Raw genomic sequence first — 13,940 nt, 5'->3', positions numbered from 1 at the left:
AGTCCATCCTCCTTTCTTGCCTCAAGAAGAGTTTGATTAAACTGTTGTACAGTTTATCTGTGCGTTTCAGTTCCAACAATAAGTCCCTTTCTATCGCCATGGAGGCTAATGCTGAAAGTCGAGTCTGTCCAGTCGTGTTTCTGGAGTAAGTTTTGATTCGCTACAGGCAATCGCTTTATTTATTTATTATTCGTTTTATTTTACTTTGTGCCGGTAGCTATCAATGCTTTGCTGGCTCTGACTAGTACCTCTCTGACCATCCAATCAAAGGACGTGAAAATGCAGACGACACTGGACGCCTGCTAGATGGCCTCGGTGTTGCCAACTTGAAATCTGATTGGTTAAAGCAACAGAGTCATTGCCACTTACTTTAAGCTACTCTGAAGGCGTCAAGGCAGATTTCTTTGACTCTGGCAACACATGATTGCTGAAATATGACTGGATAAAAGCTCTAACATAAACATACACTAGTGGAAGCAGTGCAAACAAGAGAAAAGCTATTAAATGAAGAGAATAGACTATTGGAAATAATTTAATACATATTCATGGAAAAAGTATATTAAAACATAAGTCAGGGATTCCGATAGTGTTTAGGCCAGCAGAGAAGGCCTTGCTGGCCCCGACAGCCCACCACCGTTCACTTGTCATATTCCAATCTTTTGCACCAGTTCCAATAGTGGGCTTAGAACATCAATAAACACCAAGAGAAACAGCCAAGGCTATATGCATTTTTTTGCATAACCAGGCCTCACTTTTAAAAAGTTGAAAACTTGTTTCCTCAAAAATCAAATACAAGCATGCATTAGACGTACCTCAATAATCCAAAACAAAAGTAAATTGCATTGAATACAAGTAATCTCAAATGTTGACCGACCTGCTGCAAATATTAACACATCAACCAACTTGTAGTGTGTTTTGTAGGGTGTAGCATAGGCCAACATACTGCATGTTTGCTAAGAGCAACATTCCTAGATACGTCGTTTTCTTTCATTAAAAAGGGTCATGATGCTAGCTTAGCTGGCTAAAGCCCAGGATTACATTCAAGAACTTGATTTTGCTCTGGGTACAATTTGTTGCTTTGCTTTTATCCAGAACCTAGCTAATTGCTGTTTTTCCTACAAATGTTATTTATTAAATGCTTTTATTTATTACACTAAAGCAGTTACTCTTAACCACTAAGGTTTCAACATTCAGTGCCTTTATGTTGGAATTCATGTTAGTATTATTTATAAGGCTTTTTTTCAGTTTACACAGCCCTTACCATAATACTGGCACCTTATCATAACATGGCACTTTTTTCAGATCCTCAATACATTCTCTAGGTGGCTGATGCAAGCTATACTCCAATGTGCATACACACAGAGGTAAACAGAAGTTAGTCATGTGCTTTACAGCTTGAGAAACAGCTGTCAAATTCTGTGCATGCTTATATAAACTAAATACAGACTAACCTGATAATTTGCCTGCATTGTACTGCAGTGTCAAACTATTGAAAGAGATAAGGACAATGGCTGTTACCCTAGGCATTCGTTTGCTAGTATTTAATTAGTTGTGATTAATATTTTATCAATTATTATTTATTTCTAATATAAAAAAAATGTGGTCATGTTCAAAGGATCATTGGTAAAGGATTTATTTTGTAACGAAAACTAAATGAATGCAGCAATATGAACACGATTATGGGCGTTATTAAACCATTTAAACGTGTGATAGTCACTGCAGGTACGGTTGCGCCTGACGTCGGCAATGTCACGGTATTTGAACCAAGTTCGCCCGAATCTGCCTAACAAGAACAATTCTGTGTTTCCGCGAATTTCCACATTATTTATATGGCCAACTTGTAAATCCGGCGTTTTGGAATGACTCCCTGGGATCGTATTAGAGCAGTGGCGTCACAGGGCACTCAGCCACACAGGGAGAGCTAGCGAGTCAGTGGAAAATACATGAATGTAAACTCACTCTCCTCCATTTTCCCTGGGCTGGATTAATAAGACCATGGGCAAACCCCCAAGTGGCATGCTCCGCCTGGTTCAGAAATTTAGCAGAACGGGCTACAATATGAAGTTTACATACATTTCAAGTAACTACTACTACTAAGACTACGACTACTTCATATATGAATGATATAACCTTGTTAACATTGTTAATTTAAAATGCATATGCATCAATTCTTCTTGCACCTAGAGGAAGCTCTCTGTCTCTCTCCAATTGAAAAGGTGTTAAAGCTAGTTAGCATTCGCATTGCCACTGTAGCCACGAGGCCTGATATTAAGGCCAAGCCAATCTCTTGACGTCATCATTGGGTTGATTATTTTTATTGGCTTGCATCCTTGCAGACGGGTCCACTTCCCCCCATAGCGCATTGCAAGTTAACTTGACCTGAAGCATGGCTGGCTTCAGGCTTGGCAGACTCTCAAATCTCCATGATGGTCACTCCCCTCACCCTTCTCTCCCCTCACCCGTTTCACGATGTGAAACTTTCCCTTTAAGAATCATTACACTCATTGTCTCATTGAAGAGGCTTGGTGAATGCTTAAACTGTGGCTTCCCATGATCAAGTTCCATTTAATTAAATAATTTGCTTGAATAAATACTTTTTTCATCAATGGCAATCTTGTAGTTCAGATTTTAAAACAACTGGGTCTCACAGGGAAAATAACTCGGTTATTTCTTTTCTCATTCTCTCAGCCCTGAGAGAAAATAAAGCAAACCACCCAATCCAAGCTGGACTTTGATCCAGGCTGGGAGTCTGCCTGGATATCATGCGTCTCATAGTCAACATTGGAGTGTATCCTTCAATGTGGCAGGCCGATATCATCTCAAAACAGCCTATAAGCACTCAGTGGGCTTTTCTAATCGTCTCATTCGACAGCGTGCTTTGTGTCCGAGGCACGTCAAAATAAACCGGTTCGCACAAACTTAAGTCCTCTCCTGTAGTTTATGTTACAGGAATTCGCCACAGGATGTGCGCTTATTTAGCCCCGGCCAGGAGATAGAAATTACTATCACATGCAGCTTTGTGACATGGAAGTCTACCCTATAGAAGACGCCACAATACATCAGGGTTAGTATGTGTTGGCGCTTCAGTCTGTGTCCCAAAACCAATGGGGTAAAATAATAGCATCATTGTGTAATCTCATCCAACACAGTAAAAAAACAATCTGTAAAAAGAAAATGTACGTGTGTGTACACACACACACACACACACACACTATCCATATTCCATCTTTAAACCGTAATCCACTGTGGTATACGTTGATGGTATATGCATCAATTATGTATGAGTGGTTAATGCAAGGCAGCTTTGCGGTTTGCAAGCCTCCCTTCTCCCATGTCGTCTGTGTGTTAGTCAGCTCTCTCCAAAAGGGGCAGAGGATGGGGGGGGGGGGGGGGGGGGTGTGATTCGTTGCACTGACAGGACAGAAACCTTAATCCCCTTCTAGATTAAATGGAATATGATATTTTTGGCCCATAAATGTGTTGAGATTGAGAGAACGCTTCAGCACACACAATATTGAATCGTGAAACTATTGTTGGTAATGAGGACACGCTAAATGACCCTCAAAAGGCAAGGCACTCGACAAAACAAGCAAAACAAAGAACTTCTCAGAGAAACCAGAAGCTGCAAACCAATTCCGTCGTCCGATGAAAACGACAGCACAGGCTTAAAAACAACATTACATTCAAGCCACGTATTGCACATCTAACGGTCTCCCTTCATATCCTTTTGTTTGGCAAATCTACGTCCAACCAGGAAAGCTGAGGTTTAGCTCAATACAAATGTGTCAGTAGCAAAGACAATACCATTTTGGCAACAGTCGACACCTGGGTTACATTGTATTCAACAGAGGCTCAGCCATGTGGAGAATCAAAAAGGAGAACCCTTAACAATTTTGAGTAAACATTGGAGGAAATGGGAAAACAGTGCGGGCACCGACTGATCTTCCAACCTTTCCCTAGGGGGTTAGGCAACCACATTTCCTCCCCGTCGTGTCCAGCCTTTGCAGCTCAGATCTGGTTGGCTAGCAGCACTCCTCACAGGAATATAGAAGTGTGACTAACTGGGACACAGAAATCTCTTTTTCAGGGAAACAAAACAACCATGATACGGATTGGCAGGGCTGTCCACCGTTTGTGGGCTCGGGCCAAAACGGAGGATTAAAACCATGTTGCTCTATAAATACACCTTGTGGACAGACAGCGAGTACACCGGCATCTCACTGCTGGATGCAGCGGGGCCTTAATCCTCCCTGTTCCTCCCAGCCCTCGTCCACTCCTCCATCTCGTTACGCTCCTCAAGTCTCTCGGCATTCGTCATCAGGGGGCAGGGAGTCTGTCCGTCTCTCGCATAACTCCCATCCCTTGTTCTCTCCATCTCTCACTTGGCAGGGCTTCTTAATTGGAAACAAGCTGTGAAGGGCCTTTCAGTCGGGAGGTTTAAAAGTGCATCTGGCCGCCCCCTGCTGGGTCTTCTCTCCGCTCTCTCTCGGCCGTGCTACGCTCCTTGTATTCACAGTGTGCTGGGCGCGGAGGTGCCGCGTGTCCGGCCCCGACCGTGCAGGGGTCGATGAAACAAAGGCGACACATTTTGTTTTTCTTACCGGGGGGTAATGAAAGGGCAAACGACATGAAGTAATTATTTTCGCTGAACAGTCAACGGATCCCGAGGGAACGCGCTTTAGGTATACACAACGTATACACGACTTTAGGTATACACGAGGTATACGCGACCCTGGTTCAATTCCTGCCCGTGGTCCTTTGCTGCATGTTCTTCCCCTCCATCTCTGATACCTTTCTGTCCATCTCATTTATCAAAAATCATAAAGCCTGCAAAACCTATAATAAATCTTTAACAAACACGTCACATGAGTCCATCGTCGTCGTTCGTCATTGCAAGGTTTTTCTTTCCTGGTTAGGCCGCAGAAGAATGCAATCCTTTCTCCTGACCTGAACTCTATTCTTTTTCCAACAACCCCCTCATTCCCAACATGTCCAGCGGCACCCCGTTGCTGGTAATGTAACAGTATCTCATCGAGATGAGGGCCGCTCATCACAGGCCAGGAGGAAGGCAGGGAGCCCGGGTAAACCGAGCCTAGAGGCAGGCCGGTGTCCACAGCCATCGCGGCTAAGAGGAAACTAATGAGAGGTGTCTAACGAGGGGTGGTTGCAACAGACGCAACATCGTTTATTTTAGATCGAATCCAGCATCGCAATCTTAACTAGGTCATCCCTAGGAAGGTTCAAAAGATGCTGTGATTAGGTATTTTATTAAAAAGGCAGCGTGAACCGGTTCAAATTATAGTCACTTAGGAATTTCTTCACTCCCCCTCTGTAATGCATTAGAAGCTCGCTGTAAAGTCCTCTGCACACATCTGGAGAATAAAATCTCAACTATTATAAAGAAATTACATGGCCATTACATGCCGATTATGGCGCGCATTCAGCCTGTCACAACTTCCCTGTTGTCAGTTGGAGAGGATAAGTGGGATTTGTTGTACAATGGCCCACAGAAACTATTATTTCCACCCAGTTAGACCACCGACCGCTCCGTCTGGCCAATGGGGTTGCGTTACATCCAAGTCACAGACCCGCACTGCAAGCGGCCTGCGTGAGAAACAGGCCAGCGTAGTCAGTCAGTCTGTCTAATTGCGGAGACAGACATGCCTCTTGCTCTGGCTGGCGTGCGGTTGTTTACAGTACATGGGCTGGAGGGGGTTTCTTTGTCGTTTTGGAAAAAGTTAAATCATGACCCACCAACAAATATTTATCTCCCTGGCAACTAGTTCTCAAGAGTGCTTCCTTGTTCCGCCCACACCTCTGGGCCCAGTGAGACTCCTTTCCCTTGGCAAGTCCTGGTAGGTTTGGGTACCGGTTCCTGGCCATGGAGCCAGCCTGCGTGCCATTACCATTTGAAAAGGATTCAACATCTCGCTGGTGGTTTGATGGATCGATCTTGGCAGACATAATGAAACCCTTAGGATTTCCCCTAAATGTTAAACAAAAAATGCTTGCATCTTGCCCTCCCAACCGGCAACGGATAAAAATGCTCAATGTCAGGGAAGGATTTCCACGCTCCACCGGGGAGCTGTGAGACTACAAAGGGGGGAAGCAATTAGATGAAATAGAACCAATATGGCCGTAGACTAAACGGAAAAGCTACTTGTGAAAAATTGGCATTGAATGGCATACCAGTAAGCCAATGCTAGAGACTAATTATATTTGTTCACCCAGAAAGACCTCCCTCATTCCTCCAACCTAATTCAGCGAAATTACAAAAGTATATCCAAGTATTCAATATATTGCCTTTTCCTCATTGATGTCTTCATGATATCTGTGTGGACAAACGAAGACAATGCGTACTGTTAATTCATTGTTTTGAAAAAAAAAATACAATGCATAAAGCATAGGGATGAGCCTGAAAATTTTAATATTCCCCATTCATTGTTGGAATACGGTTTTGTTTTCTTATGAAAGAAAATGCTATTATTATTATTAGAACATTATTTCAATACTTCAGCAGCACTTTGACACCTGTAGCTTAGTGTGACAATCATGGAGAATAGAAACTAACTTATTATCATAATAATTAGTAATTGTCATTAAACATTCCACGTTTCTCCCCAGGATTTCTTTTCCATGGTGGCGCTATCGGATACTCGGTAGAAATAAGATGTTTCAGCAAGCGGGGGGATTTAACTATTTTATAAGGGTTTTAATAATGAACGTATTTTAGCTGCTATTTCAATATTTGAACGAGGCCAAAAGATACCAGAGTCCCAACCGACTTATAATAACAGGTTGGTATTTAATAAAGCATGAACAGAAGGGTAGCAGTGTTTCTTTCTCTTATAGCAATCCTTCACCCACAACAGAGCAACGGATTTCTCTTCTGGTTTATAGCGCTGGTCCAATTTCCACAAACCTTTGTGTAATGTTCAAACCACACATTTGCTTTGTGATAACTGGAAGTAGGCCTTCTCTAATACTATGGAAGCTGTGTGTCTTAGAAACTTTTTGGCTGCGCTGAAGCACTTTCCTATGAATATTATTAATATTCAACACTTGAAATGATGTAAAAATCGGGCCAACCCTTATAACTCAACAGCATTCCAAAAAAAACAAGCCATAGAAAAAGTGGGAAAAACTTCATGCCAAACTTCAAAACATTTCCAAAATATAAATTCAGATAGTCCGGCCATGTTGCCCAGCCCTGCCTACACACATGCTTAAGAAATAAAAAGGCACTTAAGTGGGACGGAGGGCGGTCCATACGACCAGGGATGGGAACTAACCCCTCAGAGAATACACCGTGCCAGGCTGTGTAATGAGCCTCGATTCAGACAGCGGCACCTGAGCCTTCTTCATCAATCGATATGGGATTGGAAAAGGCATCTTAAAAAAAAAAAAAAAAAAGGACCACATTCCGCATGTCCTTGACTACACAGAAATACATTCTGCGAGGTGAATCATCTGAGGGGTTGTCCAACACATTGCATCTGTGCATCCAAGTCTTTGTTAGGAGGAGGGATCGGCCAACACAAGTATGAAAGGGGCGGCTTTATCGAGGACTGGGGAACAATTAAACTGAATGGCCTGGAAGATGGGCACGGCCTGTTAAGACCCAGATACACACTTAAAGCGGTTAATCGCAATGGAATAGGCCTTTATTACACAATTGTACTGCTCGCTAATGGCCATAAACTGCACACTGTCTGTGTGCAGCTTCCTCATGATGGACAGATACATCTTGCCATTTGTCATGTGGGTCTAACTAGATTAGATACTTCAGATATAGTATACTTGAGAAGTAAGAATCTCACTGGCTAGGCGGCCAACAGTAACATAAAGGACAGCCAGAGCACATCCGTTTAAACAATCTACAAATAATTGGATTTAAAACAGACGGGGAGATCTAAGATTCATTATTCATTATCAGGGGTATTATGCAGCAGTGCAGAAAAACAAACTAAATGTGTGTCGTTTGAATCCACAAAAGCAGAAGTACAACTTCATAGAACGAGGCATAAGAGATGAGAGCAGATTGAAAGCAGGGGTTAGCGAGCACATTCAAGGTGAAAACTAATTTAGAACAGGGTTTAGGGTTTCCAAATGAAATGGAAAGAGTGTACCAATGGATGATCGCTAAAATTGAGAGCCAAGCCCATTTCTCTTCCCACTCCTATTAGGCCAGTATAAATGATTGGACAGTGTTGGGCTCATTAATTTAGTTTTACAAGGGCAGCCTGGCCAGGGGGAAACTGAAAGCAAATTAATCATACACATACTGATTTAAATCCAGCTGTTTGAGAAGGTTACGGCGAAAAGGGAAGGCCTTGGGTGACATGAACGGAAAGATTGGCTGCAAATCCTTCCACACGGTGAAGAATGAATTACTTATTGGGCTTGCTTGTGGATTCCTGTCCGAGTGGCATGCCATGTAACCTATCGCGTGGCTTATTATAAAATCAACAGTGCCCAACAAGTCGTAGCGTAGGTAGACAATATAATGCAGGCCTAAGCCATTGACAAACAAAAAACACAGGAGGACTATCAAGGTGTGTTGAGGAGCCTACATGTTGCATTGAGTCAATGTGCTACTGAGAAAGTAATGCGTGTATTGTATTCTACGGTTTGCAACATAAGCTATCGATATGGTTGTCTTCTGACTGTATTAATAGTCCTAGTATGCGAAAAGACGCTGAATCAATGTTATCGCAAAATCTCGATGGAGCATAATGACGGTATTGTGTAGTGCAAAACAGTGTCGTTCACATGGAGATACAATTTTATCTCTTTGACATGTTGGCCACAAAAAATTATCATGAAATGCTCAGAAAGACATTTTTACATTATTTGGCAATTGGAATGGGCTGGGCCATGTCCATGTAGGATATGGCGGGTTAGCTCAGGTTTATAGCTCAGTCGAGTTAGAAGGGCACCTATAATGCTTAGAAAGTGTTTCCCACAGAAAGTTTAGTGGACGGGGAAATACTTCAGAGAAAGAAGGAATACTGAAGGGCTGTAAATGTGGCGTACATAGCGTTAATATGGCGAATGTAAAGGCTTGTTTTGCGATGCGGAATTTAAAACTTGAAGTCGGAGTTCCACCCGGACGGTTTAGCCAAAGTTTAGCAAAACTACTCCGACTTCGTAATCCGCTCAGCAGCTCTCCGTCGGGATGTCGGATACGCAATGCTATTCGCCGCCCGATCTATCTTATATGTTGACTACAAACCATGTAAGCAGTGTTGTAAATAAACTTCCAAAGCTTTTCAAATCTTATTTGGTGCTTTATTGGTCCTTAAAGGTGCAAACGTAAACAATGTACTAATTAAGGTGTCTGCGTACAGCACTTTAACATGCACGCGCATTTGAAAAGGCACCATCCAGGTGTAACTATCACCGTTGCTGTGAAAAATAAATGAGCACTAAATGAACACTATTTCAACAACCCCTGTCTGGGAATTCAGAAATGCAAATGCCATGTTTAAGTTTAATAACCAAGTTTATTAGTGTTTTCATTGCTGCTTATCTACGGGTTAAGAACCAAGCATATCTTTTTTATTTTCCCCTTAACCATTAACCGTGCCGTAACTTAAAAACGTACCGAACCCGTGACTTTTGTGTACCGTTACACCCCTAGTTCTGAGTAGACTCAAATGTCTCTCAGAAGAAGAAAAAAATTGATAAAAAAATTAGAACAATCACATAATAACCTAATCAAAGAGGCCACTATATGCAAGATTTAAGAGTTGGAAAGGGAGCAGATGCAAATAAACACCCCCAAAACAAAACCTTTCCCTCCTCAACTTTGTCTGCCTTTGAGAAGTGTTTCATTCAAGTGCTATGGTGAGGCTGAGCTATATGTGATTGACAGGCCCTGAAAGCCAATCAAAGAAGAGGTGCCCTGACCGGTCAGATATTGGGCAGGAGGCGCCGTCGGAAAGTTAAATGTTCCCACATAAGCACAGTCCACGAGGAACAGATATTACTAATAACTAAAGAATATGCAATAAGAACTACTAAAATGATGGCTCTTAGATCATAAAGGTAGACTATAGACTTTGGGTGAGGATTCCTGCATTGGGCTCTAATAGGCCATTCACCAATGGTAGAAGACATAAAAACGTATTATCTTGGATCTAATGAAAGATGCACAGCCAAGAACTGTCTAAAAATGACCTGCACATGTTTGCTCTATAATGACAGGGATAAAGAGTAAAAAGGGAATGAATAGGACAATTTGCTGAGAACTGAAACGCCAAATAATGGCATCAAAGAGGGACAATAAGAGGCACTCCCCGGTCAGCATCCGGCTGTTAACACAACTAGACCCGCTGTGTCTGGGACCGCTGAGTGTCATTCGATTCCCGCTTTAGATCACTTTGTTAAGGAGCACTTATGGTGGACTGTGTGCTTAAAGGACATCAACGTACACAAATCACATCAGGCAGGGATTATGCACACCCCGACTATGGCTTGTGAAAGGGATTCTCTCCGCATTTACGCCTAGTGCATTTTCCCTGTTCTGCTGCTCTATTGAATAGCACATTCATTTGTTCTATATATACTGAAACGCATCTACCTCATGAATTTAACATTTCAAGATCAGTCAAACGGTTCCAAGTTCTCTCCATCGATGGGGGTTTAGTCCTGATCAGTTGTGAGCTAAGAGACACTGGAGCTCTAAGTTTCCACAGAGAACGGCCCCCCGTTTGCCTTCCTAGATTTATTATTTTAGCCTATATAATAGTACACATGGCTAAGAGTGAGCTATATTTATTTGAGCTTGACTGCAGATGCAGCCCGAGACGTGAACTTGATTGCGAGGCGCCTTGCTTATGGACAGCTGTGGAGAACCCTGTTTCGTCTCTGGAAACGGAAAGTCTGGACCTTCATGAAGTCAGACGTCACATATACATGGCTAACTTCAGCTTTCGGGAACTGGTCCCTGGGCTAGGGCTAGTCAGATGGCCGCAGAGACAAGCCAAGCTCTCCATACTGCTTAATGGAATGGGGATTTTTTTGCCCCTCTGTCGGGCAAAGGTCCTGATGACACTCATCTTACTGTGTGCAATCACTCAGCCAATGTTTGGCAGCAAGCACGCAATGAGCTGGCGAAAGCAACAGAGCAACAGCGCGAGAGTGAGAGCCATCAGGGTTTAAAGGGGGAGGGAATGAGAGGTAGATACGATGGGGGAGAAATCAGATGGCCCACATTCGGAACGCGAGAGAGGGAATTAAACTTTCAAGCCAAGGAGTGAACCTACTAAGCCGTAAGCACACTAAGGCCAGGCTTAAGTGGATAGTCCCTTTAAAAGTTGAGCATAAAATAAAATAAAACACCATTCTGCCTCGTTTTCTTTCTGGCATCTAAACCCTAACAACTCCCAGCCGCACTCCAAACTAATTCAAATCGCATCCAGATTCCATGACCGGCGCCATGACAGCCTGATATTAAATCAGCCTATAACCGCTCAGCCAGCGTGAAGAGCAAATCTCCCAAACTGATGAACTAGTGGCGACATTGACTCCAGCCGCGTGATCACAGCGGGGGGGGGAAGCCCGCGAGGGTCACCCTGCACAGCGCACCTCCACACCGAACAGGGCGGGTACAAGGGACAGAGGCTGCTGCTGGGGGGGCATTCCTTGCATGGTGGAGCAGGGCCCCGTCTGGGAAACGACTGAACAAACAGCGGTCCGAGCCGCTTCCCCTAACTGGCACCAGGGCATTGTCCCGGGCTAATCCGCACCACCGAGCCACTGTCGCTCACCCAGTACCCAGTAACAACACGGCCCGGTCTGGGGGAGCGGGGAGTGATTCCAGCTGGCTGAAGCAGGGTGAGACAGACGCCAATTTGCTCATCAGATAAGGCAGCAGAAAAACAGTTTACCTCGTAGGAGTATGATTGTGTGAGTGGGTGATGATGTGTTTTTTTCCCGTGTGTGTGTTTTTTTTAAAGGGCGATTGAGATATCATGCCGATTTGCCTTGAGGGCGGCCTGGATACTGAAAACACATCAACAAACCTAGTGTGTCGCTCAGCGTTTATGGATACTGTACTGAGAGGAAAACTGTTGGTGTGTGTGTGCTAGAAAATGGCTGGATCCATTTATATGCCGTGATTATCAGAATGGTGACCAATAGAAATTTGTTTGCTATTTATTGAAAAGTTCAGATTCAATCATAAGCCAAACTGTACATGCACAAGAGATAGGGTGGGGTCTTTTGATTTGGGTATCAACTCAAATCTATCCGCCACTAAATGGCATGCTAGTTACAAATTGAATCAGGCCAACAACGTGCCCTTTGATTCTCATTTTAAATTAATTAAATAGGGCCTACAGTCAGACTTTACCCATCACAACTAATGTAATCAGAACAAAAATAACAGCAGCATAACAAATTTCTAGGTTAACACAATTCAAACCATGAATTAAAAAAAAAAAAAATGCATCATGGAAAGTATTGATGTTGATGTGATAGAGTGATATAATACTATCCATCACGCCGGTCACACCTGAATGGAAAACAAGTTGCATAGAAAAAATGCATCAGTGCTGAATAAAAGGTTAATAAGACCAAGGCCGGCCACTCACTTGTCGTACTCTGCGTTGTCCCGGTCACAGCGGGCGTCCTTGTGCTTCTGCCAGTCTTTGCCGTGTTTACAGGTGGTGAGAAGGACTACGTCTTCAGAGTTATGGACATGATACAAGGCGTTCCTTGTGTCTGACCCTATACCGGTCAGGTACCTCTTGCCCTTGAAAACAAGCATGTACTTCCTGTATGGGGGGATGGAGTTTTGTTTCATGTAGCCCCTCTCCCCTCCGGTCCGAGGATGCTCCTTGGAGAAGAGGGGGATGGAGACGTCAAAGTTGGGCCGGAAGTTCTCTGTGCTGATGCTCGCCTTGGCCAACATGGCGTGGCCGATGTCAAAGCCCAGGTCTTCCGTGTAGTCGGGCCACGTTCCAGAGTACAAGTTAAAGATGATGTGGTTCTTGCCCCCATTCCAAAGGGGAAGGCTCTGCACTTTTGCTTTGAGGTTGTGTATATACTGGGGCGAGAGCTGGTCACGGTCCAAAGTATCCAAACTCAGGATAAACAGACACGCCTGCGCCGGGTCAGAGGTGTAGAACCTGGAGCCCTCAATGGAGGACAATATATTTTGATAACTCTCTGACATCTTTTCCCCCTTCTGAAGGGGGTAAACGTACACTTTGAACCCGTTGCTCTTACACTTCAGGAAATCAAAGCAGGAGTCCATCCTGCACTGTCTCCCCGTGTACACACCGGAGATAGAGTCCCGCTTCTGCTGCGGCGATATGTGCCCGTTGTAATCTTCCGTCTCCACCTGATCCCACGGATCCAGGGGCGGCAGCGTCCCGGAGGAGCGACGCCACTGCGAAGCGACGCCGCGATCATCGCCAAAGCTCCGGCCATCGCGCCTGCTGGGACCCCTCCTAGGCAGCGGCACTTGGATGCCCCCAAAGCAGAACAGCAGAATGACACACGCACCGGTAGAGAACAGAATTAAATACCGTTTTTTGGCCTGCATGTGTCCAACGGTGTGGGCCGAGATGTCGAGCAGTAATTCCAAGGAGACCAAAAGTTTCACGTTCACCACCTCCGACGGGATCGCTCCGCCATCTTCCCCCAGGCTGCACAGTCGTTGCATTCACGTCCCCCACCGCCCGCTTCTTCGGATGCCTTGCACAAATCCAGCGATCGGTCCAGGGCATGTGGGCGATGTATATTGGTCATCCACCGTATCTTCTCATCAACCCTTAGTGTGTATTAAACCATCGCCATACTGGTCTGTGAAGAGAGGGTGTCGCGTCTCAAAAAAGCACCATACTTTCTTTGTTTACCTTTTTATGCACTACGTTTTTATCCGCGGTTTTTGGTATTTGTCTGCTATGAAATGTGCTAAAACGTGAAAC

At 44.1% G+C, this 13,940-nt stretch overlaps 1 protein-coding gene across 2 annotated transcripts in view; it reads right to left on the bottom strand.

The window, feature by feature from the left end:
- LOC132459361 (exostosin-1b-like) overlaps positions 1–13,940 on the bottom strand; it is a 52,239-nt gene that overhangs the window by 37,710 nt on the left and 589 nt on the right. The window contains exon 1 of one of the 2 annotated variants that reach the window (XM_060053841.1): positions 12,600–13,940. This exon is cut by the window's right edge and continues 589 nt beyond it. In XM_060053841.1, coding sequence (XP_059909824.1) covers positions 12,600–13,675 — 1,076 coding nt within the window. In that variant the 5' untranslated portion in view covers positions 13,676–13,940. The remainder of the gene's footprint in view (positions 1–12,599) is intronic. The other variant, XM_060053840.1, reaches the window with a different exon arrangement.

This window comes from Gadus macrocephalus, chromosome 6 (assembly GCF_031168955.1).
Source record: "Gadus macrocephalus chromosome 6, ASM3116895v1".
Classification (NCBI taxonomy): Eukaryota; Metazoa; Chordata; class Actinopteri; order Gadiformes; family Gadidae; genus Gadus; species Gadus macrocephalus.
The sequence above is the reverse complement of the archived record's forward strand: the minus strand, read 5'-3'. Positions and strand labels throughout refer to the sequence as shown.